This window comes from Sinocyclocheilus grahami, unplaced genomic scaffold (assembly GCF_001515645.1).
Source record: "Sinocyclocheilus grahami isolate Dianchi unplaced genomic scaffold, SAMN03320097.WGS_v1.1 scaffold451.1, whole genome shotgun sequence".
NCBI classification, from domain to species: domain Eukaryota; kingdom Metazoa; phylum Chordata; class Actinopteri; order Cypriniformes; family Cyprinidae; genus Sinocyclocheilus; species Sinocyclocheilus grahami.
In genome coordinates, this window is record NW_015505630.1 from 663,966 (window position 1) to 689,786 (window position 25,821).

The window sequence follows — 25,821 nt, forward strand, 5'->3', positions numbered from 1 at the left end:
GGGGTGCCATTGGATGTCGCTGTAATTCTTCATATTTCTTTTTTTATTGTCTACGTGGCACGCTCTCATCTGGTGTCCGGTACTGCTCCCTATTGGTTATCTGTGTCCAGCACCGCTGAAAACCGACCAAATCACTTGATCGATGTTTAAACGTCTCTTCATTCTCGTTTGTCAGTCTCGTCCGGTTATGTTAAGAGCGCGGATGGCTTGTTTGGTCGTGTTATATTTACGGATAGACAATTAAATAGCGCATTTGTATTTTCTCAAAACAGCTGTAGGGGGCACTCGGATTTGAACCGGGGACCTCTTGATCTGCAGTCAAATGCTCTACCACTGAGCTATACCCCCTATCCACACTAGAATTTAGTGGCAACTAAATTAATGTAAAAACAATGACACATAAATGATTCTAGACAAAAGGCCGTTTCATCTTCACCAAGGCTCTTTATTTCGAAAATCAGTCATTTGTGAACATCCATTGACATAAAATGCATGCATTTGATAACAGTGTCAACTACACTGGGAGTTTGCAAATAGGTGTCTGCTGAGATTCTGCACAGAACAATAGAAAAGGAAAAATAATAGCCAGACAGCCGTAGATTTCAGGGTTTTGTGGTGCTGTTTCAGCCATGGCCTGTACCTTTAAGAAAAATATAGGTTCTTCTGAATAAAAGGGAAGCAAATAATAGTGTGGTGTAGGTAGATGAGAAGGAAGAGTTAAGTCTCATCTTGTAAGTGTGTCCTGCGTCCTCCTCCAGCTGTTCCTCATCTCATGTTCCCACAAACAGAGCTTCTTCCTGTACGGTGTAACAACATACAGAGCAAATATGAGCACAAGAACGGGACAGGGGGCACTTTCATCTGTGGGCACGCATAGAAAGAGGCCTAGTAATATTCTCAACATAATATATTGTGTTATTTTTCGCAGCAGGCCTGCATCCAGCTACTTTTGAAATAATAGGCGTAATTATTCATTTGTATTTTGACATTATTTAACCATAATCAAAACCGTACTATATTTCGGTCTGCAATTCCACAATCACAAGCAATATTAACAGCACAAAGAATGCAATTTTTCCTCGATAAAATACCATTTGCAAAAAACCCATCGCCAACCTTAGAGCTCAAATCCCTCCCGAGGACGTGGATCACGCATCCGCTCTCACGACGGTCCATCGATGCTGCCGTGATCACAGCATGTAGATGATGTAGGACAGGAACACAAGGCCGATGATGGCGAAGAACATCAACATTAGGACGTCCAGCATGATGTTGGCAGAGCAGCGGGTCCAAAAGATGCGGAGGACGCTCGGTCACCCTGTAGTAGCGATAACGGCTGTGTCCGCTGGACTGGATTGGCGCACTACTGTCCTGCCTTCTAGAAAGATGCAGCAAGCAATAACTGGGGCCAAGCTCTGTAAATTGGATTCTGAAAGTGTGTCCTCTTTTGTAGGGTGCAAAATTGACTTATTAGGAGCAAACCAGGCTGTACTATACGGAAAAATGAAGACAATAAAACCGGTCATATTTTATATGGGACCTATAGAATTTGAGTGCTTATCAAAGACAATTGCGTTCCATTTGAAAGTTGAGAGGGACGTGTCTGTTCTCAGGAGTTTTGACTCCAAATGCACGTTTAGATTCACACAATAAAAATCATGACTTGCACGAGGGCAAGCATTGAGTTTACACAACACATACAAGGTTTTTTGACAGGAGTCATATTTCCCCCCCAGATTTTCCATATTTTAGTTCCTTGTCAACAACCTTCCTGTTTATTTTTGGATGATTTGTCATTCAATAATGACCATTACTAACAGGGAGACATTATGCTACATACTGTCATAGATTTTCCACTAAAGTGTGTAAAAGAAGAACAATCTACTTGAGCTAAATCTTGTCAGATTTATGCATTGGAATAAAAAGACAATAAAAAACAAAAGTGCACTAATAAGGATTGTAGTATTTACATGAGCTAATTTGGATATTTATGCAATCTTGGATACACTTAGGATATTTAGATATCTTGTATCCCTTAATGTCTTGCCTAAGGGAAAACACTGCACTGCACACTTGTTTTACAAAGGTAAAAGCCCATGAGAATCTGTATGCCATATCCATATGCTTTAGTTTAAAAGTTTGGGGTCAGAAAGTTTGCTTCTTTTAAAGAAATTAATCATTCTTTTTTTAACAAGTTTGCATTAAATCAATCAAAAGTGACAGTAAAGACATTTATAATGTTATATTTTTATATTGTTATAATATTAAGCAGCACAACTGCTTCGACATGATAATATATCTTGAGCATCAAATCAGCATTTTAGACTGATTTCTGAAGGATCATGTGTCACTTAAGATTTGAGTAATAATGCTGAACATTCTGCATCAAAATCAAAGGAATACACATTTTAAAATATATTAAAATAAAAAAACGTATTTTAAATTATAAATGTATTTTGCAATATTTGTTTTTTTTAAATTGTATTTTTGATTAAATGAATGCAGGCTTAGTGAGTATAAGACACTTTTTTTCAAAAACATCTTACAGACCTCAAACCTTTGAATGTCAACTGCACATAATAAATACTACAACATCATGTGCTGGGAAAAGTGCAATAGCTTTTCACATACGAAATGGTTATAATGTGCAGAATAAGGTGTTTGAGGGGGTGTTGTAAAGAAAACTGAAGAAACATTGGTGACGGTGGACTGATAAGATATTAAAGAAATTCTGGAGAATGTTTTACAGAAGAGTAAAAATCTTTGAAGTAGCAATAGTGGAAATAGTATCTTGAGAAAGCAAAACACTTACTTTGATCATTCTCTGCATCTATATTTTGGCATTTTAGAGAACAATGATCAGTAGAATCTCATTAGAGTCTTTGCACAGCAACATTGTTTCCAGTTAGAGAGAAATACATCCTAGGCTCTTCTAATTAACATTCTAATACCGTTGCTAACAATTCCGTCTGTTTGACAAACCCACTTGCCTTGGTATACAAATAGATTTTTTTATTCCACTGATATTGATAAATTGACATTAAAATTCTGTCTCGTACAATACCAGCAAGGCAATGAGAATAAGCAATGATATGAGGGAAAAAACAAACAAAAACATCAATAACAACGTCTTACAGAACAGCTCTGAGATACAGTTTGATACAATGCACATGGAATGTTCCAGAACCAGAATGGAACAGAACCAATGGAATGATTAAAATTCAAAGCTAAAATTGTCCATAGAATTGTGCTTGGGCTCCTCTCTTCTCTCACTATTCTACAATGCTGTTCTGCTCCTCGCTTGCTGAGTGACTATATCATTTCTTTTTTTTCCCTTTATGAAGAACAAAATACATTACTATTTCCCCACATTTTTAAAAGCAAGAGCAGCAGAACAAAATTACACTCATATATTCTAATTAATTCTGTAAAGGGCTAGAGGAATGTGAAGGAGCTTAAGTGAATATGCACTGTAAGTATCAAAAGGCTCCGTCCTTTTCATACAGTTTTAGGAATGTCCAGTTGAAAAAGAGGAGCCTTTTCTAGATTTCAGTTTCAACACATGATGCAAATGGTCATATGCAAATGGACGTATGGAATGACCAGAATTCTCATGATTAAGCATTGTTACCCACTGACCCACATCCAATGAGATGTGAAACTGTACTGAATACATTACAATTACAAGCTGCAAAGAAGATATGAAAAAATGAATATATATATATATATATATATATATATATAAAACTTGACAACTGACGTTTGGACCAGATTCTTTCACAAATTGTCATAGCAACTGATAAGATAAGTGTGTTGAGATGTCTGCGAAGTGCTCTATAGCAGGCCCTAAATATCTTAAAGGTCCGTGTGGTCATGTACTTTGAAGGTTGGTGTGTGCGAGTCTTATTAAGACTTAAGTGCCACTTGTGACAGCACCTTTCCAGGACTGAGGAAACACTTACTAATAAGACAAACAGCAAAAGCAAAAGACAGAGAGAAAGACATGGGCAAAAGTCATAAATCATTCACTATTTATGTGAGTGCGTATATGCGCTGTTGCTGTGTATGATTACGTACTGAACTATGTTTGTTTTGGATCCTGACCGGGTCATAGAGGCTGACCCCTGATAGGACAGTTAGTGCAGGAAAAGAAGAGGAAAAAGATGAGATCTTGAAAGGTGAGATGGCACTCGGCTGATCATCTGCATCTCTCCGCCACAACCCCCTCTTTTTCTTTTCCACCCTTCCAACTTTCTCTCTCTTATGTTCAGATGACCTCTACATAGTTAGCCGGCAGCATCCCCTGCTGGCCGGTGCGCTCCACTTTTCCGTACATCCACCCCTCATCGATCTGCTGCACGTCCATGATCACATCGCCATCCAGGAACGACACCTCGTCCTCATCAGCTGCGGTGTAGTCATACACTGCTCGGTAGCGCTTCTGCAAAGCACACAAAGAGGACAGTAAGGACTTGAAAAGAAGGAGTGTAAAGGACAGTGCGTGTAAGAGAGTATATTACCCCAGAGCTGGGAGGAGGGGCGGCAGCGGCCTGATGCACAGGCTTGGGCTCATAGTGATAGTTCTGAGATGCTGCCGTGGGTTGATATGCTATGAGAGAAAATTGTGTTTATTTTATGGCCCATGTGGAATTGAGATTTGAATGATCATCCAGAAGAACAGACAACCAGCGAGTTGTACCTGGAGTTGTGTTTTGTTGAGGTGTCTGTGGGTGCTGAGGCGGGCCTTCCCCTCCCATTCGGCTCTTCTCAAATTCCTCATGGTACTTAATCTAAAACACACATTTTACACATATACAGTGTGTCAGAACAGACATACATAAATATACATGCAAACATTAACATTTAGTTTACTGCGATGTACTTAACGTTGTGAATTCTGCAAAATATGTCACCAAAGTGAGTGATTATCTAGCTGGACAACAGTCAAAATTGTGAGAATTATTTGTTATAAAAAGCAGATGTCTTGGAGCTGTTAAGACAGGTTGAAAATTATAAACATATGCAACATATGACATCAATTTCTAACAAAAATGTGTGCATGAATCATGAAGATAATGGCAGTAAAATTGTCAGCAAAGTATTTGTTGTAAAGAAAAAATGAAATATTTTAATAATTTTTCTGACGCATGAAACTGTATAATTTTATAATGTATGATAATTTGTAATGTAGCAAAGCTAGTTAAAATGTTGGCAGGACAAGAAAAAAAAAAAGGGCCATCCGAAAAAATTTATTGTTTTATAGGACAATACAAGCACAAATAAAAGTAGCTAATGTGTTAAAACATTTTTAATTGATATTGTATGAATCAATTATGCAAATAAAGTTGGCATTTTTCCAAAGGTGATTGTGCAAGTTTGGAGTCTGTAAGAATTTATGTTTTTCAATCTTATGCTCAACAAGGCTGCATTTATTTGATTAATAATACAGTAATAACAGCAAATTTGTGAACATATATTCCAAATTAAAATAATAGTTTTCTATTTTAATATATTTTAAAATGTAATTTATTCCTGTGATGCAAAGCTGATTTTTCAGCAGTCATCATTACTCCAGTCTTTAGTCTTTAAATTCTGACACCAAACCTTTGAATGGTAGTGTATGATGACTTCATTGACAGTGTACTAAAACCAGTCATAGAGCACAATGAAGACAACCACACTGCTGTCCATTTTACAGACACACCCTCAAACTGAGAGAATCGCTTCCACAGCAGTGGGCTCTTTGGGTAAGCAGTTCAGATGGAATTAACTGTATGAAATTGTGGCAAGGAACAAAAAAAAAAATAGAGTGCATGAGACATACTGATGCAGTGCTATCTCATAATTAAACCACTCAGAAAACAGTCCTTCATTTTGTAAAGTGGTGGTTTCAGCAAGAGCTTTTAATTTAATTAAACTTTATTCTGAGCCAGGGTGACAATGAATAGCAATTCCTGCACCATCCACAAGGTGTCTCCTTAGCCATAAAATGAAGTGGTGTCTTGCTTTCATACTGACAGGAAATGACATAGCAAAAAGGAAGTTAGGTGACAAATGTTACCAGGCAACCAGCACAGATAATTCAGTGAAAAGGTGTGGTGTGAAAGAAGAAGAGGAAGGGTGGGACTAAATGCTCCATCAAGGTCAAATAATTATTACTTCTTGTTAAAGGGGATTTCAAGTTTTCCTTTCTCTTTGGAGTGTTACAAGCTGTTCGTGAATAGATAAGATCTCTATAGTTGCAAAGACTATAGTCTCAAAACCAAAGAGATATTCTTTATCAAAGTTAAGACTCTGCCACACCCCCCTAAAACGGCTCGTTCTAACGCGCCCCCACATATCTACCTCACTATGTGGGAATATTTGCATAATGCGAATATATAATATATCCCAAATGTGCACGCAAAGAAAGAAGGCGTGGTTTCAGTAACCGCAGTTAGTGTTGAAGCAGCCATGTCAGGGAGACGGTGTGTGTTTCAGTGTGAAAGCAAAAAAATAAATATTTAAGATTACTTACAACAGAACAGCAATGCATTTTATGGACGACCGTTTCATGAACGTGGGAGAGGAGGTAATTCTGACTTTGCTATGACAATCTGGCGCTTCTGAAGCAGCGATTGTAAGTATGTTTTGTTACTAGTTTAAGTATTTGCTATTGACTGTTCAAATGCGGAGTTTTGCGCATCGTGTGTGTGTGTGCGCGTGTGTGTGAGAGAGAGAGAGACAGCATCACATCACAGTAGAGTCAGCTGTCTTAACCGCAGCTTGTGTACTGCATCATTACTGTGTCTGTTCCCCTTTCGGGCTTGAACTGATGGTAAAACTAATGACATAATTTACTGTCTTTACATTTATTTTGAAAGATGAAGCTCGTGATTATGGTAAGGGGCGTTACATTTCCGACGAGCGCTTGCAGTGTTCGGTCAATCACAATGCACTGGGTCAGCTGGCCAATCAGAGCAGACTGCGCTTGTCGGAAGGAGGGACTTTGTAGAAAACAAAGCGTTTGAGAGAGGCGGGGCATAGAGGACCTACAATAATGTACAGCATTTGAAAAATAATGTGTTTTTTGAACATTAAAGTATGTCAACATATTCTATTACACCAAATACACAAAATAATGATCTTTAAAAATAGCATCATATGACCCCTTTAACCATTTATATAAAAATAAAGGAGATTAAGATCGATAAACTGTGTATGTTTCTGTTTGTTGGAGAGTAATAGATAGAGTTTGGGAAGCACAAGACAAAAAGCAAATTTAACAGCTAAAAAAAGAGAAAATATGAAGCACAGAAAAGTGAGTAATATGTGAAAAGAGAGAAATACACAGGTATTGGACCTACGTTGCTGATTTGGTCTTGTGTTTTCTTGATTCTCTGCAACTCCGGTGTGTCGGCCACAACGCTGAAGCCCTTTCCTTTGTTCTTCTCAAATTCCTCCTTGTAGAGCACCTGCAACAAAAACACACACAGAAATCAGTAGCAAATATCCAAGAAATTGTAATTGTTCTGTTCATGTGTAACAGGTTCACAGGTATACTTCCCTCCTTTATATTATATCAGCATATATGTAGCTTAGTTAATGGATAATCAATTTATTTCAATGAATGGTCAGTGAAAGCAGGTGCATAACATTTAAAAACCTTTATTTTTAACCTCAAAAGGTCAAACTAAATATTATTTTATTTTCTATTTATTTTATTTAATCTGTTTGGGTCTAAACACAGTTTAAAACCCTGATTTGTGTGATTTTGTAATTAGTTAGCAATAAATTAATGGTAAATAATATATTTTTAAAAAATACAATAAAATGAGTAATGTTGCAAATAATGGTTGCAAACTAGACTCAATGAAGTTGTTGCGTAGTAGAGGCTACTTTGGGAACAAATGTTAGTTGATTGATAGCTACTGATAAACTTGTATTTCCCATAAATTTGCTTGTTCCTTTTTTTTCTGACAGTAATAGAGATAGCATTAATGATCATTTCACACTGAGCACAGCAAACGTGCTCGGTGTGAAAGCACGCTTAGGGGAGGGTGCAGGTGGAGGTCTGGGAGATGATCATGACTTGATTCATGCATTCTTTTAGTATTATTTCATGCATAGGAGTGCACTGACTAATGCCACAGAAACATACAGAAATAAGGAATCGATTAGAGAGTATGCGACTGCTGGCGTGTTATACCTGGCTCTGCATCTTGCTTTGCTGTTTTAGGCGCAGGTTCTCCGGAGTGTCTGCAACACTGGTGAATGACGTCTTCGGATAGTGTCTGAAATACACACACAGAGACATTTTAGTTAACATCAGCATTTTGCTAACATCATCTCAGTATTTCTCCAAGCTAAATTACAAAAAAAGTATTTTTAATTATTATAATTCTCGCTGGTCTCCAAATGTTAGGCAAAACTTTTAATGCATAAACTATTTAGGTTAATTTTATTTTTATAATAATGGATTTTTCAAGTCAACGACTTAGGCTACTAGGATGCTTTTTAACCGTGATGCTGCTAAAGACAAAGATCATAAATTAGTGACCGTGAAGGTGAATGTCCGAATTCGTTGCTGATTTGTATGGGGATAGTGAAGACGCAGGAGTGTAATTTGTGCCTTGTGTAAACAAGGCAGCTTATTTGTCCTATTTTCACAGACCAACGCAACACAAAATTAGCATGACAGTGACAAACCCAACCACAATCATCCAACGCAACACACAATTAGAGTGCCAGAAATAATAGAACTGTAGAACAGAGAATAGAAATTACTATTACAACATTAACTGATATATTTGGTAATAAAGTCGTAATCATTTTTTAAATACAGTCTTCATAATTTAACTACAGTTTGTTAATAATGTAACCATATAACAACATAGCGTGCCACATAAGCATTTAACAGGGCTGATTCAGAATTCAGATTAATCATATTAACAACACAACAACTGAGCCCATCCAAACGTAGTCTGTTCCTGGTTACCAAAGGACACCCTGTCTGCTTAGTAAACCTCTGTATAATACACAGACACTGTGTTGCTATGGACAACCACCACATAATACAACACACGCTCTGTAAACCAACGTAAATAAATATAGACTGATCCAGCACTAACTAGGGTTGTAACGATATACCGGTATGATGGTTTTATCACGGTATGAACCTGCACGGTTATCATACCCTAAACATTTTCATATCTACTGTTTAAAAAAAATGAATGAAAAAAAAATCTCACCCGCACATATGCAACTTATTTCCACTCGGCTGCTTCACTGCATTCACTTGGCTGCTTACACGCATGTGCAGCGGAGAAAATGACAGAGATTCTATCTAATCTCCATCCCCGTCGAAAAAAAAGTTAAAATCTGCAGTATGAGAATACATTGGATATTTAAAAAAAACAAACGCGGGGTTGTCCTTGAGGACAGATCCAATTTGTAAAAAATGTGGAAGCAAAGTGGCTGCAAAAGCAGGCAATACATCCAACATCTTCGCTTATATTCGTGGACACCATCCCTCCATGCAGATGAAGGTGTGTCGCATTAATAACAAGTTATAAGTTAAGGCCGTATGATTTCCGTGATGCAGAGGGAATCCCGGTGCAGCCGTGAACATGGAATTTACAGTATAACGAGGATGTCACGTAAAACGCGCAATCTGATGGATGGATAAATCAAAAGTAGATATGATATGTCTGTGAATATTTATGCGCAAAGAGTAGGGGTGTAACGATTCACTCGTTTTATCGATGCATCGATTATAAACCCTGACAATGCAATGCATCGATCTTGAAACATGGATTTTTGAATTGTCGATTTCGGACAGTATTTCGATTTAAAATGCTAAGAATCGAATGAATCGCGATTTCTATAGCGATTCAACGCTTTCAAAATATATACGCATTAAATTACTACAAGCAGGAATTAATGGAGACCTTGAACAGTGTTCATGCCTCGCATCTCTCCTTCACGCTCTCCACTAACTATTTACCACCAGCAGTGACTGTTTCAGGATTGCGCTCTCGCTCAGTTCATCTCACTGACGCAGCTGATGTGTGATCTCTCCCTAGGACTCGTGGCCAGTAATGCTAAAGTGAAGTAGTTTTACTTTTCTGTAGTTTTTTCAATGGCTCTCGGTCATACCGACGACGACATTACCTGATCTCAGATGCCTGTCTGTGTGACATCACAATACAGGCCCCTCCCACGATAGTTTGATTGACAGTAGCGTTTCAGCACAGACTGGACTGGTGTCTTGTTGTAGACATGAATGACTCCTAAGCGATTGAGGTGTTCTGTTGTTGGATGTAATAATGAACATAGCAGTCGTCATTTACTCCCGACATCTGAGCCGCTGAACTCGCAGTGGATTACATTTGTTTCTGAAGGGAATGCTCCCCCCATCTACCTAAATGTGTCTATGTTCGCGCAAATCATTCATGATCCAGCCTCATCTACAGAAGAAGTGAGTATAATGTTTTGTAATGAATCTTTGCAAATCGTTTTTCCTAATGATGTGCTGATTAGCAATTTTCACGATGAATGCAGCTAAAGTAAACAGTCTCTCTGAGAACAGCTCGGAAGAGAGGGGCGGGGTCAGTACAGCTCATTAACATTTAAAGGAAAATGCTACAAAAATGGCTTGATCTGAAAAGAGCTATTTTTGACAGGGTAAAAAAGGTGTTTTTTTACACTACCATTGAGAAATTTTAACCAAACAATGTTATAGACTTTATTAAGACCCTAAAGAATCATATCAACTTGTGGAAAATGGGCATCCTATGACCCCTTTAACCACTCCTATCCAACCGTGAATCTGCTATGAGAAAGAGGTGGAGTGAAGGTGCACCACAACAAAACCCCGCCCTTTATTCAATATCCGTTTCACTTGGAAATACATCACAACCTGAAGTCAATTCTTCTGGTTCACAGGTACGCGGGTAAATTTCTGTATCATAACCACTAATTCACATACTTTGTCAATAAGATAAAAGTGGGTTTTGGTCAAAGTAGCTATTATCCACATAGATCTTTGATATTAATATTTTTGGTAATTCATTAAATATCGCCGGCTAAAAAGTAACTAGTACTCTGAGCAGTTTTTGAGAGGAGTACTTTGTACTTTTACTTAAGTACTGTTTTGACACCAGTACTTTTACTTGTAATTGAGTATTATTTCAGCAATGCAACAGTACTTGTACTTAAGTACAAATTTTCAGTACTCTTTCCACTAGGGATGTAACGATTCACTCAACTCACGATTCGATTCACAATTTATTTTTTTTTACAAAATGAGATTTAAGACAAATTATATTTTTTATATTATATTTATTATTGCTTGAACAAAATACTGTAGGTTTCTTTGTGAAATTGAAATATAACACTATAATACTAATAATACAGCACTTGTAAATGATTGCTCTTTTGTTGGTTTTGATTGCTTCTATTGTCCTCATTTGTTAGTCGCCTTGGATAAAAGCGTTTGCTAAATAACAAAATTTAAATATAATGTAAATGTAAATAACAAAACTAAATAATTTTAAAACAAGCCCCAAATCAAATAAATAACACAAATAAAATAAATCTCTTCATATAAACAAACTAAGGCTTTGTCTGTGCTCTTTCCATTTAAAATTAGAGGCAACCACTGCATTTTAATCACGATCCAAACAAAGATGCTGCATACATGCAACATGAGCAGTTTTTAATCTAAATTACATTGCATAATTTCGAAATTTGAAGCAAAAACAGAAAGGTTTGACTTCAGTTTTGTGAAACTATGCATTAAAATATCTGCATGAAACAGAAACAGCAGACGATCTGAATGAGACGCAGGTTTTTGGTTTTCAAGCGAAAGTCAAGTAAAAGACTGCTTCTTAAACCAGAGAAGGTGAACATGCTGGTATTCTTGCGGGGCAAAAAAAACATGCAAGCACTGTCACCGTTAGTTTTACTTTTCTTTTTGTTTTCATTTTTGAAAAACGTATATTTGCGGTTTACCTTAAGTTATGGCTTTTTTATTTATTTATTTGATTCCTCAGTGTTTGCTAAATGTTCTGTAATTTATTAGTCTGTATATAATACAGCATGTGGTGTGTGCCATGCCTCATCTTATTAGTTTTTGTTAATAAACGTTTTGTAAGCTAGTTTGTCATTGTATCTTACTGATTTATTGTTGTGCTTTTTAATTAAGAATAACAATGAATCCATCTTTTGTTTCAGACTTAAAAAAATGAAAGGTGTAGATGTATGTAAGCAAAACAGTGACAACAAGATCGCGAATTCGAAAGTGAAAGCATCCGAAGCAAAAGAGAAACTCCCATTCACAAAATTCAAATTACAAATAATACTACTGATGATAAAGAACGGGTTGAATGTTAACAATTTTCGTTTCCATATAACTATAAACTATGATAAAAGTTAATCAGCATACATTGAATAATCCCATGTTGTAGCGCAAAAAATAAATAAATATTGCGACCAAATCATGCTCGTGCAACCAGCTGAGGAAGTTAGTTGCAAAAGAGCGCGACCAGTGAGTGGGAAGAATGAGTCTGGAGCCCTGATATGCACTATACAGAGGCAAGAGGAAAAGAAAAATACCATCGAAAGACAGTAAGTTCCCCTCAGACATACATTCATATAAACTCCTACCCCTAATTGAATCGCGATTTGTTTAGCATCTCAACCGATTTGAATCGTCACATATTTAAATCGATTTTCAACCGGCTCGCGATTAATCGTTACATCCCTACTTTCCACCACTGGAAAGAAGCAGATCTAGACAGAGCGACAGAAATAAATCATTTGCTAAATAAAGACTAAAATCCCCTGGTGTATTACAGAAGTGTGTGAGAATAAGAAATAAGGACCTTGAGAAACATCAGTACTCACAGAAGGGATTCATTTGCATATTTTGTATGCCAGCTGGTCATCATGACTTTATAAATGTACTCTAGCCATGTCAAAGTAGCATGCTAGACCTGGTGGTCTGCATTACCACTGCAACTTGAAGCATGAATGGTAACCTTCTAAAAACAGGAATGCTATAAGTGAGGTATCTGACTCAAGACTTTTAGTGATCAGAAGTTCATTCCAGAGAAGTGAACTCATTTCTGTATGCGTGTATGGTTCATTGTTGTGAAAATAGGAATTTCCCTCCAATACCCTTCCACTGAATGAATGCAGCTACTGTGTCCGCGGACGTGACCTTTCCACGATCAACTAACACTTACTGAGACAATTGACAATCAGAAACAATTAAAAAAAAGTTATGGCCTGGTTTCACAGACAGGGCTTAGGTTAAACCAGGATTAGGCCATAGTTCAATTAGGACATTTAAGAATCTTTTATAAATGTGCCTTAGAAAATAACATTGCTTGTGTGCATCTTGAGACAAAACAATGGAACTGACATTTTAAGAGATGTCAGTGCAAGTTTCTTTCAGGTAAAACAGCCCAGACATGCATTTTAGTCTGGGACTAGGCTTAACCCTCGTCTGTGAAACCAGGGGTATATTAAAATTGGCTCTGTTTACTTTCTTAATGCATGCGTCTTGTCTTATTTTGAAAGTTGCATCAGTGCACGTCATTCAAAAGACAAACGTGTCTGATTTGGTGTCTTCAAAATATACTAACTTCCTCTTCTTTTGAGGCACTCTTTTTCCGCTATATTCATTTAAGCCAAGCAAGCTACTGGACACTGTCAGCTAGTTGTCAAACAGACATTGTTTTAGAAACCTTGCATTGTATCTGGTTCCACTTCAATATTTAACACCCACTTTTCATTTCATAATTCTCAATATACCAACATCTGTGTATATATTTGGTCTTGTTAAATATCTTAGTTTACTAAAATAGTGTTGCAAATGGCAATTGTCGGTTTGCTTCATCCAAATATGCCTACTTCCATACTATATAATAGGTGAAAACTGTGAAAAGAGCAGCATGTCTGAATTCATAATATTCAAAATAAAACGGTAGGTGAAAAGTACTCGGAAGATCTACTACTTTGAGGAGTTGTGAATTGCAGTGAAGTGACGCAACTGACTCTGGAAGGTCATGTGACTAACAACATGGTGGATGTAGCACGTCCATATTTTATTCATACTACCCATATTAATACTAAATAAAATTTACATTTTACCAGCCATGAAGTAAGTTTCATACCAAATACAGTACCTACCAGACAGCATGCAATTTCGGAGGCAGCTTGTGACTTTAAAGCCACAGTGAAAGAATTTATTTCTGTATTATGACATTTCCAAATTAAACAGATCAGTAACACTGAACCATAATAAAATGAATTTATTTCATGGTAACTTTAGGAATATGTAGCAAAAAAAAAAGCTGACAATGAAAGCAGACATACGATACGCACAAAACTCACAGAGAGCAGAGATACTTACGCATTACAGTATGGTCTCTTCTCAAAGCCTTTGTAGTTCTTCATGTTTAGAGTCATCTTACAGACTTCACAGCTAAAGCATCCTTTATGCCAGTACTGAAAGAGAGAGACACAGAGGAATGAAGGATTAAAGCTTTAAAATGTGCTTGGTATTGGGAGGTGTATGCAAAAGAAATAGGGAAACTGTCTGCAACTGAGTTGGGAAAGATAAAGCCAGATAAAAAGTGCAAATGACATGAAGTCCTTCAGATCCCTTAGTGTTGCTAATTCAGTCACTATGGTTGTTACACAGTCTATGCAGTTCACTCTGAGGATTAAATGCAAAAAACAATGGAGTGCTTGTTCTTTGAAAGCAACAGAGGAACCAGCACCATGTGTGACACAAAAGAAACCCAACTTGAGGTCATGTCCATTTAAAGTAAAGTAAAGACATGTTTTGTTTTATTTCTGTTTGAATGCATCAATTTTAAAGACCTTCTGGCATAGACATTTTATATAGTACACCCATCTGGATCACACTGGTTGTCAAGTGGTTACTAACTGAGTTACATCACCATTTCCCAGCTTCTTGCAACATAAGGGAAAAACAGAAAGAATGATCCACAACCAAACAACAAATGATGGGAAACACCCTGACGCAACTGAGTTACTGGCCTTCAATAGCTATACACTAAAGTATGTAGCTGTAATTTATGGCAGACTTTGATTACCAGCTTCCTTAGTTAATGTTGACCATGGGAGTGTTTCAGTGATAAGAGACCACACACACACACACACAGAAAATGGACTGGGGGGACTGACCTGACCCGCTACCCTACATTCCATCTATGCAGCCAGTCACGCATGCTAACTGCAATGCCTATAATTTAGATGGTATTTTTGTCTTTCTATATCCAACACTTTCTTACCAGTCAGCTGGAATGTAGTAGTTGATCACACGTGCTTGTGAGCAACAAAATCATGCATCTATTCTGCACTACCAGGGAGAAGATGCTGCTAGCAAACACTTGAGCAGAGATTCCGCTCATAGCCAAAAATATTAACACACTTACTTCAAAATGCTTTTTAGGTATTTAGTCTGTTGCTAAAGGGTTAGAAAAGAAGAAATAGGGAAAATATAAGAAAACAGAACAGAAGAAACACACGAGGGAGGATCTGTAGAGAGGTATGAAAGATTCCTTGTCTATTTCAATGGAATACACATTAAAAATAGCTTACAATAGTATAGCACACTGTATTTTACTGATGGATAAATATAAAGCAGTATGCAATGATCTTATCTATCTTATGCTCACTGAGGCTGCATTTATTTATTTATTCAAAAATATGGTAAATCAATAATACTGTGAAATGTTATTACCATTTAAAATAACCGTTTTTTAGTTTAATATATTTTAAAATGTAATTTATTCCTGTGATGGTAAAGCTGAATTTTCAGGTTCATTACTCCAGTCTTCAGCGTCACATGATCCTTCAGAAATCATTCTAATATGCCATTTTTTATCAATTTAACGCCTCCTAGCTGAAAAAAAAAGTATTAGTTTCTAAGAATAAAAAAAAAAACTTACTGGTAGGGATGCACGATATATCGGCCACCATATCGGTATCGGCCCATATCGGCTCATTTTTTCTGTTATCGGTATCGGCCTGATAAGAAAATTTGGCCGATATCTTAAAGCCGATAAATAATGCATTATTTCCTTCAGAGACACTTCAGATGCGCGCTGTTCGTTTGCAGCCTTTTGTGCAATTGTACATTGTAATATTGTGTTTATTTGATGTATATCTGATTTATCTCATATAGAATGCGTTTGGTTAAGTTAAAAAGAGCGCTTCAGTTTACCCTTACTGGTTTAAGTTATTATTTTACAGTGTTTTTCTTTTTGAAGCTTGACAGTCACTATCCACTGCTATTGTCTGGAAAAGGGCTGTCTGGACATTTTACTAAACTTCTATTTCTGTGTGCCACGCTAAAAAATAAATAAAAAATTCCTATGCTTTTTGAACAGGAGAAAGAGTATATATTCATTTTGCCACATAAGTACTACCCCTTGACCACCTCTCTTGGGTGCGGTTCTTCTGAGATGTTCTCCAGAGTGACAGCTGATGCGCTCAAGCACTGAAGCAGAATGACAAGCGATGGTTGGCCTCTCTTCAAGCTGAGGGAAGCGTCGGCATGCCTCAACAACACAACAGTAAGAAGCAACTTATGCGAGGCCTTTTCTCCAGGCAGTGAATGGGAACTAACTTGTGTAGGTGTGTGGGGTCAGTGCTGGTTTTGACAACATTTGTGGGAGGTGTGTGCCACCAAACGCCCCCCACGTTTATTTGACATAAACTGCACGTCTCATTCACGCACTATAGGTCTGTACAGTCATTCCTCAAGCTGCCTCGTTCAAGGCCAATCGATTAATGTGCTTTTAACGTCCATTACACGCGCCCCAGTTTCTCTCCCTCGCAAATACTTGCGCTGCATGGAAATAAAAGAAGGCGACCCCACCCTCTGGAGCATCTAAAGCAATTCAAAAACTCAAGATTGTAGCAAACTCAAAACGAGAGCGATAAGGATATGGGTTAAGAGGGGGTGGGGTCTGCATATCAAGCATTTCACAAGCGTGTCGAGCAGCAACACTTCCTCTGACCAATTGGTAAACATGTTGTATAGATGTGCACATCGTGTAAATGCAAGGCCCCGACTAGAATTGCCGTGAAATTTCATGAATGCATGTAACATTTTCCCTTAAATCGCATGTTTTTTTTTTTTTTTAATTTACAGGCCTCAACGTTATACACCCGCGAAGTTGCACATCTGCAAACCTGGCTGGATAACAAAAAACGAGACAGATCGTGTACAGCCCAACCGGTTACTACAAGGGTGCAATATTCACACCAGGAAACGCTAGCTTTTGACACGACTTGGGCTGTTTTGGGTTTTTCGGTCCGTCCATGTCGCCCACAGGACAGACAGACTGACACGTCATAAACAACCCTCCTCCTCGCGACCGAGGCCACGAACAAGCTGCAGCCGTTGGTTTGAAAAATAACGACCGCGCCGCACATTTGTCTCGATATCACACGATATTCACACGGAGACAACTGAACAAACGATAAACAACTTGTAGCGTGCTGTGAAGTTAGCACAATCAAGGCTTTTCATTACTAGTCCGTTCGCTTGACTCGTTTCCGCTCTGCCCGCATTCCCAATAACGTTAGTCACCACATCGGAAATGGTCTCTTTTAAGCCACATCTTTAAAAATCTGTATTATACACAGCCAGAGCCATATATACCCCGTTCTCACAGCCAGAGGTGTAAACTGTGCTAGCGTATGCTAAGTTTCGCTTAGCCTTACCTTGTCAAGGCAATTCACTTTTTCCGTGGGATACACCACTCGGTTACATCTGCTACACAGTGGATTCATTTCGGAGGAATCGTACGGCGACGGAATGAGATGAAGAAACGATACGCGGAGCACTACTGGGTTGGTAACGCGCGAGGTGAGGATCACTAGCCGTTAATGAGTCCAGCTCGCACCGCTGGCTGTCAGCGAACGAATCAGACACGGAAGGCGCGCTCACGGCACTGCCGCTGTGTCCTGCTGCGCGCTCCCGTGCCGAGATAAGCGGAAGACTTTCACTCGCGAGTATTTCCCCAATTCTTTATCATTTGAAATGAAAAGAACCGTCTTGCGCATGAGTTAAATGACTATAGCTTGTCTTAAATCGCGCTTATCTTCAGCTCGACCTGCTTTTAAACCCCAAATCATCAACCGGATGTTACAGATAGACATATTGGGAGTGTACCTGCCCTCACACTGCCTATTCATTCAAACTATCACCTTTTAGAATAAACACTGATAACGAAGCGTTTTAAAATGATGTGCATTCAGCATATTCAAACTTTTGAGTAATACTAAAACGGCGAAGCACTTTTATGATCGTGGCGTCTTTGCTGCTGTTTGTTCATGTAAATCGGTTTTCACACAAGCCGTGTTCACATTCTCTCCAAAGCAGTGAAACACACCATTGTTTCAGTTTCGAATCGGATGCGCCAAAAATACTTTAGCATCACGTTTTCAGCTTCTGTCGCCCTTTGTTCGCGCGACACCAGGTGGCTAAATGTGCAACTGCATACATTTCTGTGCAAGAAGGCCTACAACTCATCTGATTGACATCTGTCTGTTTTGTTGTTGTCATACCCACGGTTTAATTAATTGTATAGCTCAATGTATAGTAAACGTATTGCTCAGATGTCTGTAAAGCTAATTAGCTTCACTAAACATATATATTTTCATTCGCAAATTCCTGATGTAGGGGGAGGCTGGGGCTAGCTGTCACACAGGGAAGTTGTCACAATGGCTATATCTCAGTAACTATAAGGTTATTGTCTATTAGACAAACTTGTGTTGTCTCCAAACTAAAATTTCAATTGCACTGTATTTTTGTTATAGCTGTTGGCTAAACAAGTGAACGCAATAACACCACACTGGTATATACATTCACTGATAAACATGTCAACTGTGTAATGAAGGTGGATATTAACTGTGTACAGATATTTATTTCAGGACATGGGTATGTTTCATAAATGTCACAACATTTTATAGGGAGATGTTGCCATGAGATTTAATTGTTCTAAATGTATACAGGTTATTAATTACACAGTCAAAAAATCAGGGCTTACATTTACATTTGTCTTGGGCAATATTGGTGGGATTTAGGTTTTGGGAATTTGTTTATTATTTTATTATTTATTTAATGTTGCCAAGATTTAGTGACCAGTGCTGATATATCCTGACCTGGAGGATAATGTATGACAACTAGCCCCGGTCCCCCTACCTGGAAAAAAAATACAGTCATAAATAGACTCTACATATGGCAATGCTATTGCATAATATCGTTGTACTGTATATCAGATTTCAGATTACTTTGTGGCGTCAACCACATTTAAAAAAACAAACAAACAATTTGTTTATTTATGGGTATTGCAGCAGGAGGAGAGCACGCAGCTATAGGCTCAGAGCTCACACTTGTATACACACCCATTATACACACAATGTGCTTGAGCACACACTAACCAACCTGTGAAAGCATCACCTGTGTCATGTTATCTTAGATGGGGGTATAGCTCAGTGGTAGAGCATTTGACTGCAGATCAAGAGGTCCCCGGTTCAAATCCGGATGCCCCCTGTGTTTTTTTTCAGATCACTTAAAAATGAAGAGAACCCTCTAGTAGTGGGTTTTCAAACAGAGTTTGGGGATAACATAGGCCAGACGTATGAAACCTGCCATGAATATCACCTAGAAATAACACAGACAGGACCTGGTTACCACAAAAACAGATCTGGAAATCAGTCATGGCTACATGAAGCTTTTCTCACTTTTTAGATTTTACATAAAAAGTTGTGAAACTCAAACCAACTATTAGGTGTTTTGGCCAACAAGCACAATAGTAGAATTATAATGAAATGGTTGTACAGGATCGAACCCGGGATCAACTGCTTTGCAAAAAGAAAACAGGTACACGCTAACTCACTGAGCTACATACAGCTATCAAGACCGACGCACAACCTAATCTGATGAAAGTCTCATGAAGTCAAAGTCTCTACTGTATTTGGAGTAGAATGCGTGTAGTTGTGTACTTAGCCACTAGATGTCGCCCCAAACAAAGGTGAAGCCATAGGCGAAACAGATCAATTATCTCTCGCTAATTATCATGAATCTAGTGGAAGGTGTGACTATTATAACAAATAGACGACATTTTGTAACATGGTCACTAATCTCTCTTTAAATCACTTTTATTAGCATAAACTATTGATGTGGCCATACCACAGTAATCTGAATATGGCTGTCATTTGGCTATTTTCGTTTTTGAGGACAATGCAGACTACTGCTCAGTAATAATCTATCTATCTAGAGGTTTTTGTTTGTAAATTTAAAGGCTGGAATACAGTGCACGACTTAAAATCGACTTCAAAATAGATTAGAAAACACTATGCATTACACACTTGTCGACTTTGTAAATGGTTAGAAAAACTGCACGTGCAACTGAGGACCACACAAATCAGGGTATCTTCCGTCCAATCAATTTTTGTTTTAATATTGAAATCTGAAAAATGAAAAACGGGCACATATTTCGTTTTTCAATTATTCAAACAAAACGAAAAATCAAGAATCCGGCTTAATTTTTCGTTTTTACATTCAGGGATAGAAAACGAATAAACAACTTGAATATTCGATCTCTACATGTGGGCGGGAATGAAACGCCCCTCTCTGCTAATTGGTCAACCAAACATTACAACATAATAATAGTCCTAAAAAAAACCTTAATAATAGTCCTCCGCTTCTATTGATTCTTAACATGTTCTTAAAACAGGTAGTTTTAGACAATAAACTGAGTTTATTTAATTAATATGGAGTATTGGCCAGCTAACTAATGGCATACACAATTGTGAAGATACCCTGATTCACACACTACTAGACTTTCAAGTTGTTCTGAACACAACAAACTCACGCGGAAACACTCGCCTGGTTGCTAAGAGACACGCGCGTGACAAATGAAAACAGTATGTTCCAAAAAAAAAAAACCTTCCAAAGGTTCAGGAAATAATGCATATGTAGGCTATGGTTTAATGACAAATGTATTGGTTGATAATACATTGGCATAACCACACATATATTGGTTTAGATAGGTCTACATCGATTGGCTCAAGTAGCCTATATATTGGCTACCCATACATGTTTGATATCATATTTTATATATTCATAACTTAAAAGTCGGAGTCTGTGCCATCAACATGCACTGAGATTTTCTGTGAAATCCGTTAACCATCAATCTGTCGACTCCTCGGGAATCCGGACTGAAAATCAGGGTAAAAGTCTTGTAATCAATGTATTCCAGCCTTTACGGTATCGTTCTTGTGAATTGTAATCACAGAACAATGTTTTAATGGAAGTTGGTTTCCTCATGCTTAGTGTGATTAACTCATTCTAGCACCATGCAAATTTCCCCCTTTATGGTCTGCTAAACTCGATACATAACTACATTGGAAACGCATGATTGACAGGCCTACATGGATCAACAGCTTCCTGACAGACAGGCAGCAGCTAGTGAGGCTGGGAAAATACACATCCAGCACCCGTACGATCAGCACTGGAGCTCCTCAGGGTTGTGTTCTCTCTCCACTGCTCTTCTCCCTGTACACCAACGACTGCACCTCTAAAGACCCCTCTGTCAAGCTCCTGAAGTTTGCAGACGACACCACACTCATCGGCCTCATTCAGGACGGTGACGAGTCTGCTTACAGACAGGAGGTCGAGCAGCTGGCTGTCTGGTGCAGTCGCAACAACCTGGCGCTCAACACGCTAAAAACTGTGGAGATGACCGTGGACTTCAGGAGAAACCCCTCTGCACTCCCCCCACTCACCATCATGGACAGCACTGTACCTGTAAGATGATGTCTTGTCTGGGGGTATAGCTTAGTGGTAGAGCATTTGACTGCAGATCAAGAGGTCCCCGGTTCAAATCTAAGTGCCTCCTTTTTGAGTTCTTCTTTATTATAATCAGGTCACATGGTTAGATGGCAAGAAACCAATATGCATATAACTAACTGCAAACCATAACAATAATATAGGCCAAGAACCTGAAGCCTTCCATGAATCTTCATGGCCATATAATCTCACCTACCAGTAACACGTATACAGGGCCTGCTTACTAAACACACACCCTGACTACATAAGTAATTATTTTATTATTTTGAACTCACCTATTGACTCGGCAGAAGCAGAAAGCAAGGATAGACTGTCAACAAATCTACTCATTCAAAGTTGCCCACTCACTTGACCGATGCTAAACCCATTAGGAGGATGGTCTTAAGCAACAGGGGTCGTAAGTTGGTTGGCTGGAGCGGCTTGAAGGGAGGGGCCCGCAGGACCCTGAGGACTCTGGATAAGTCCCAGGTTGGCACAGTATGAGGACGAGCCGGATTCAACCTCTGAGCTCCCAACAAATAATTTAACGACAAGGTTGTTCCTGCCGACTGATTCGCCAGCAACTGGAGCATGGTTCGCCGGCATGACTGCCACATATACTTTGAGCTTGGAAGGGGTGTGTCCCTTATCCAGCAGCTCTTGCAGAAAGGTTAACGCGGATAACATGGGTCCTTATTCCATGCTGCACACCAGTCAGAAAAGACTGACCATTTAAGGGCATAGAGGCATCTCATAGATGGGGCTCTAGCCTCCAAAATGGTATTAGTCACTCTTGTGGGGAGCTGTGAAAACTCCCGTCGAGGGGCCAAACATGAAGGCTCTACAGCTAGGACCGGGGATGCCAAATCATGCCTCTCGCTTGAGAGAGAAGGTCCATCCTCAATGGTATCAGCCAGGGGGCTGCCGATAGCAGCTGAATCAACTTGGGGAACCACATCTGATTCCTCCAGAGTGGGGCCACCAGGAGGATCCAGCACCTGACTTCCCTGACCCGTCTGATGACCTGAGGAAGCAGGGCAATCAGGGAGAAGGCATACAAGTGAGTGCTGGGCCATTTGTGGGACAGGGTATCTTGCTGCTTTGAGAAGTAAATTGGGCAGTGAAAGTTGTCTTCTGAGGTGAAGAGGTCCACTTCTGCCCTCCTGAAGACAAACCAGATCATTTGTTTTCCAAGGGGCCACAGCTCTGATGCAGTGGTGGGTTACCTTGAGATGAAAACGTCCCAGGTGCCAAGCATGGCTGGGTGACAGAGAGCTCTTGGTTAAACTGATTTTTAGCTCAAGCTGCTCCAGGTGGCTGAGCAACAGTGATCTGTAAGCAATGAGTTCCTGTTCTGATCTGACAAGCCAATCATCGAAGTAATTCATAATGCTGATTCCCATCTGCCTCAGAGGGGAAAGAGCTACGTCCACGCACTTCATAAAAAGTTTACAGGGCCAGAGACAGTCCACATGGCAGGACTGTATATTGATAAGCCACCCCCTCAAATGCAAATCTCAAGAACGGTCTGTGATGAAGGGCTATCTGGATGTGAAAGTAAGCATCTTTCAGATCGACCGATAAAAACCAGTTCCTGGGGAGAAGTTTGGCTTGGAAAACGTGGATCACCACCATCATGTGCAGCGTCATCTTTGGAGCACCGCCATCATGTGCAGCGCTGAGCCAGTCTAGCCAGCCGCTGAACAGTTTGTCAGTGCCGGCCATCAAGTCTTTGAGAGGAAGGACCAGGATCCACTTCAGGACATGCCCATTCCTCTGCATCCGAAGCTGTCAGCGACATCGGCAACAGCTTCCTCTTCTGATCAGGCAAGGGGCACTGAACCTCACATGAGAATAAATCTGGCGAGTCAAAGTGCTGCAGGGAGACTGAAGCACGCTGGACCTGTGCCAGTGTGAGATCATTCAAACCTGGGAAATCCATCCCTCTGCCCTGCTGTTTCTTTCTTCGAGGCTCCTGGGAGGGGAGAAATGGGGGAGCAGACTAAGGAGGACCGCCTTCATCAAAGAAGGCAATCCGCGACCGAAGCAGGGCGAGACTCATGTTCTAATGTCAGTGAGAGCAATCCGTCTCGATTAGCGCTGCCTCAGCGTGGGTGCTGCTCAGGCACACAACACACTCACCGTGCCAATCTGAGTCCTGCTTCATCCAAAAACACTGAAATAAGAGGAAGAGCAAAACACATCTTACAACAAATGGAAAAGTTGTCTTTTGTGGTGTTTTGTCACTTTCTCCATGACCTGTTTGGAGAAATCTCAAAGTTGAGCCTTGTGCTTCAGAAGAACTAACTTATTCTTCCTCAGGCTAAAGCAGCTATTGATTCCTGTGTTTGTACAATCAAGGGAATGAAGGGCAAACCAGTGAGAAATGGAAAGTTGGAGGAATTTCTGATTCACAGAGTCACACAAACTTAAATTCAGTTTCTCAGCATGAGAATGTGGTGCAGTGCAGGACAAAGCTCAAAGAGAAAAACAGGTCAGAAGGCAGAAGAGAGCAGCCTCATCTGACTACATGGGCATTCCATTTTAAAACATACCACTGACAGGCTGTGATCTCTCAGGTTTCAGTGAAGAACTAAACCACCTCATTAATGAAACTGTAGACATTACAGTTAAGGAACTTGAAAGGAGGTTAACAGCACACAGCACAAAAACACACAAGGGACAGAGATCATTCGATTCTTCTCAATCTTTTGTCGTGATTCTTGGCCAGACGACATCTACATTTATGGAGAAAATGAAATGAAAATGAAAATTACACACTGCTGAAATGGTATCAAGACATCTTTCTGAAAAATAGATGTGACATCAGTGCTGTACAGGCAGAATGGAGATTGCTGAAAACCCTTGTAAAATTACAGTTTTCAGATAAATCCTCAGTTTTCAATGTGTGGGAAGTACTACTAACAAAAGAGCCCTACTGCATAGATTTCCAGAATGTTTGCATCTAGTTGAGATAATGCTTGTTCTACCAATTTCGGCTGCTCAGTGTGAACGTGGCTTTTCAACTCAAAACTGAAGACTGTAGTTCATAAACTGGAAATGACATGCAGTTCCCAAGTGAGCTTCAATTCCCAGAACCTTCACAAGATGAAAATGCTGAAACTGTAAGAAGAGGAGAGAGACACACACAACAGGATGACTAAAAGTAAGTGATTTAAAAAAAAATAAAGGGTTAGTTCACCCAAGAATGAAAATTAGCCCATAAATTACTCACCCTCAAGTCATCCTAGGTGTATATGACTTTCTTCTTTCAGACGTATGCGCAGCGCTGACCTCATACGTCATCAGCCCGGAGCTGCTTCCGTGTACAACTGTTGGCACAATCTACATTAAAGTGATTATTAAGTTTTGAATATGGATACTTTTCTTACGAAAACGCATCGATTCGCTACAGGAGACCTTTGTTTACCCCCCGGAGCCGTGTGAGACACTATTTTAATGGATGGGCACTTTTTATTTAACTTCTTTTGGACTGATGCATGCAACACCCGCTGAGTGGCATTAAACAGCTTGAAAAATCAAAGACAATTTTTTATATAACTCCGACTGGATTCGTCTGAAAGAAGAAAGTCATATACACCTAGGATGACTTGAGGGTGAGTAATTTATGGGCTAATTTTCATTTTTGGGTGAACTAACCCTTTAAGTTCATTGTTATGTGGCTCTTAAAAAAATTATTTGGTGCCTGTTTTCTTCCGCTATAGGAGCCAATGGCTTCTTAACTGATTTTTTTTTGTCTGGAGCCCTGTTATATACACATTCACAATGTGCTTGAGCACTCAGTAACTAACCTGTGAAAGCATCACCTGTGCCATGTTGATATAGATGGGGGTATAGCTCAGTGGTAGAGCATTTGACTGCAGATCAAGAGGTCCCCAGTTCAAATCTGGATGCCCCCTGTTTTTTCCAGACAACGTAAAAATGACCAGAACCCT

General features: G+C 39.2%; 1 protein-coding gene and 4 non-coding genes across 5 annotated transcripts; 3 read left to right on the plus strand and 2 right to left on the minus strand.

Moving 5' to 3' along the window:
* Positions 1 to 276: 276 nt before the first annotated feature.
* trnac-gca (transfer RNA cysteine (anticodon GCA)) lies at positions 277 to 348 on the minus strand. Its single transcript has one exon. It is a non-coding gene; the product is annotated as a tRNA-Cys (tRNA).
* A 3,513-nt stretch (positions 349 to 3,861) lies between these two features.
* LOC107552489 (LIM and SH3 domain protein 1-like) lies at positions 3,862 to 18,066 on the minus strand. The gene is made up of 7 exons (XM_016234390.1): positions 17,752 to 18,066; positions 14,402 to 14,496; positions 8,189 to 8,273; positions 7,347 to 7,454; positions 4,700 to 4,790; positions 4,521 to 4,609; positions 3,862 to 4,441 (listed from the first exon to the last, which is right to left on the minus strand). Exons 1-7 carry the CDS (start codon positions 17,818 to 17,820, stop codon positions 4,268 to 4,270), a joined length of 711 nt encoding a protein of 236 aa, XP_016089876.1. The 5' UTR covers positions 17,821 to 18,066; the 3' UTR covers positions 3,862 to 4,267.
* A 1,447-nt stretch (positions 18,067 to 19,513) lies between these two features.
* trnac-gca (transfer RNA cysteine (anticodon GCA)) lies at positions 19,514 to 19,585 on the plus strand. The gene has a single exon. It is a non-coding gene; the product is annotated as a tRNA-Cys (tRNA).
* Positions 19,586 to 21,863: 2,278 nt separating this feature from the next.
* trnac-gca (transfer RNA cysteine (anticodon GCA)) lies at positions 21,864 to 21,935 on the plus strand. Its single transcript has one exon. It is a non-coding gene; the product is annotated as a tRNA-Cys (tRNA).
* A 3,778-nt stretch (positions 21,936 to 25,713) lies between these two features.
* trnac-gca (transfer RNA cysteine (anticodon GCA)) lies at positions 25,714 to 25,785 on the plus strand. Its single transcript has one exon. It is a non-coding gene; the product is annotated as a tRNA-Cys (tRNA).
* Positions 25,786 to 25,821: the final 36 nt, after the last annotated feature.

Bases quoted from the DNA above. Each gene is read 5' to 3' on its own strand.
- LOC107552489 (XM_016234390.1), bottom strand. From the start codon at position 17,820: ATGAATCCACTGTGTAGCAGATGTAACCGAGTGGTGTATCCCACGGAA. The intron at 8,274-14,401 runs GTAAGTATCTCT...TGTGTATTTCAG, and splicing joins AAGAGACCATACTGTAATGC to ACACTATCCGAAGACGTCAT. The intron at 4,791-7,346 runs GTAGGTCCAATA...TGTGTGTTTTAG, and splicing joins CACAAGACCAAATCAGCAAC to ATTAAGTACCATGAGGAATT.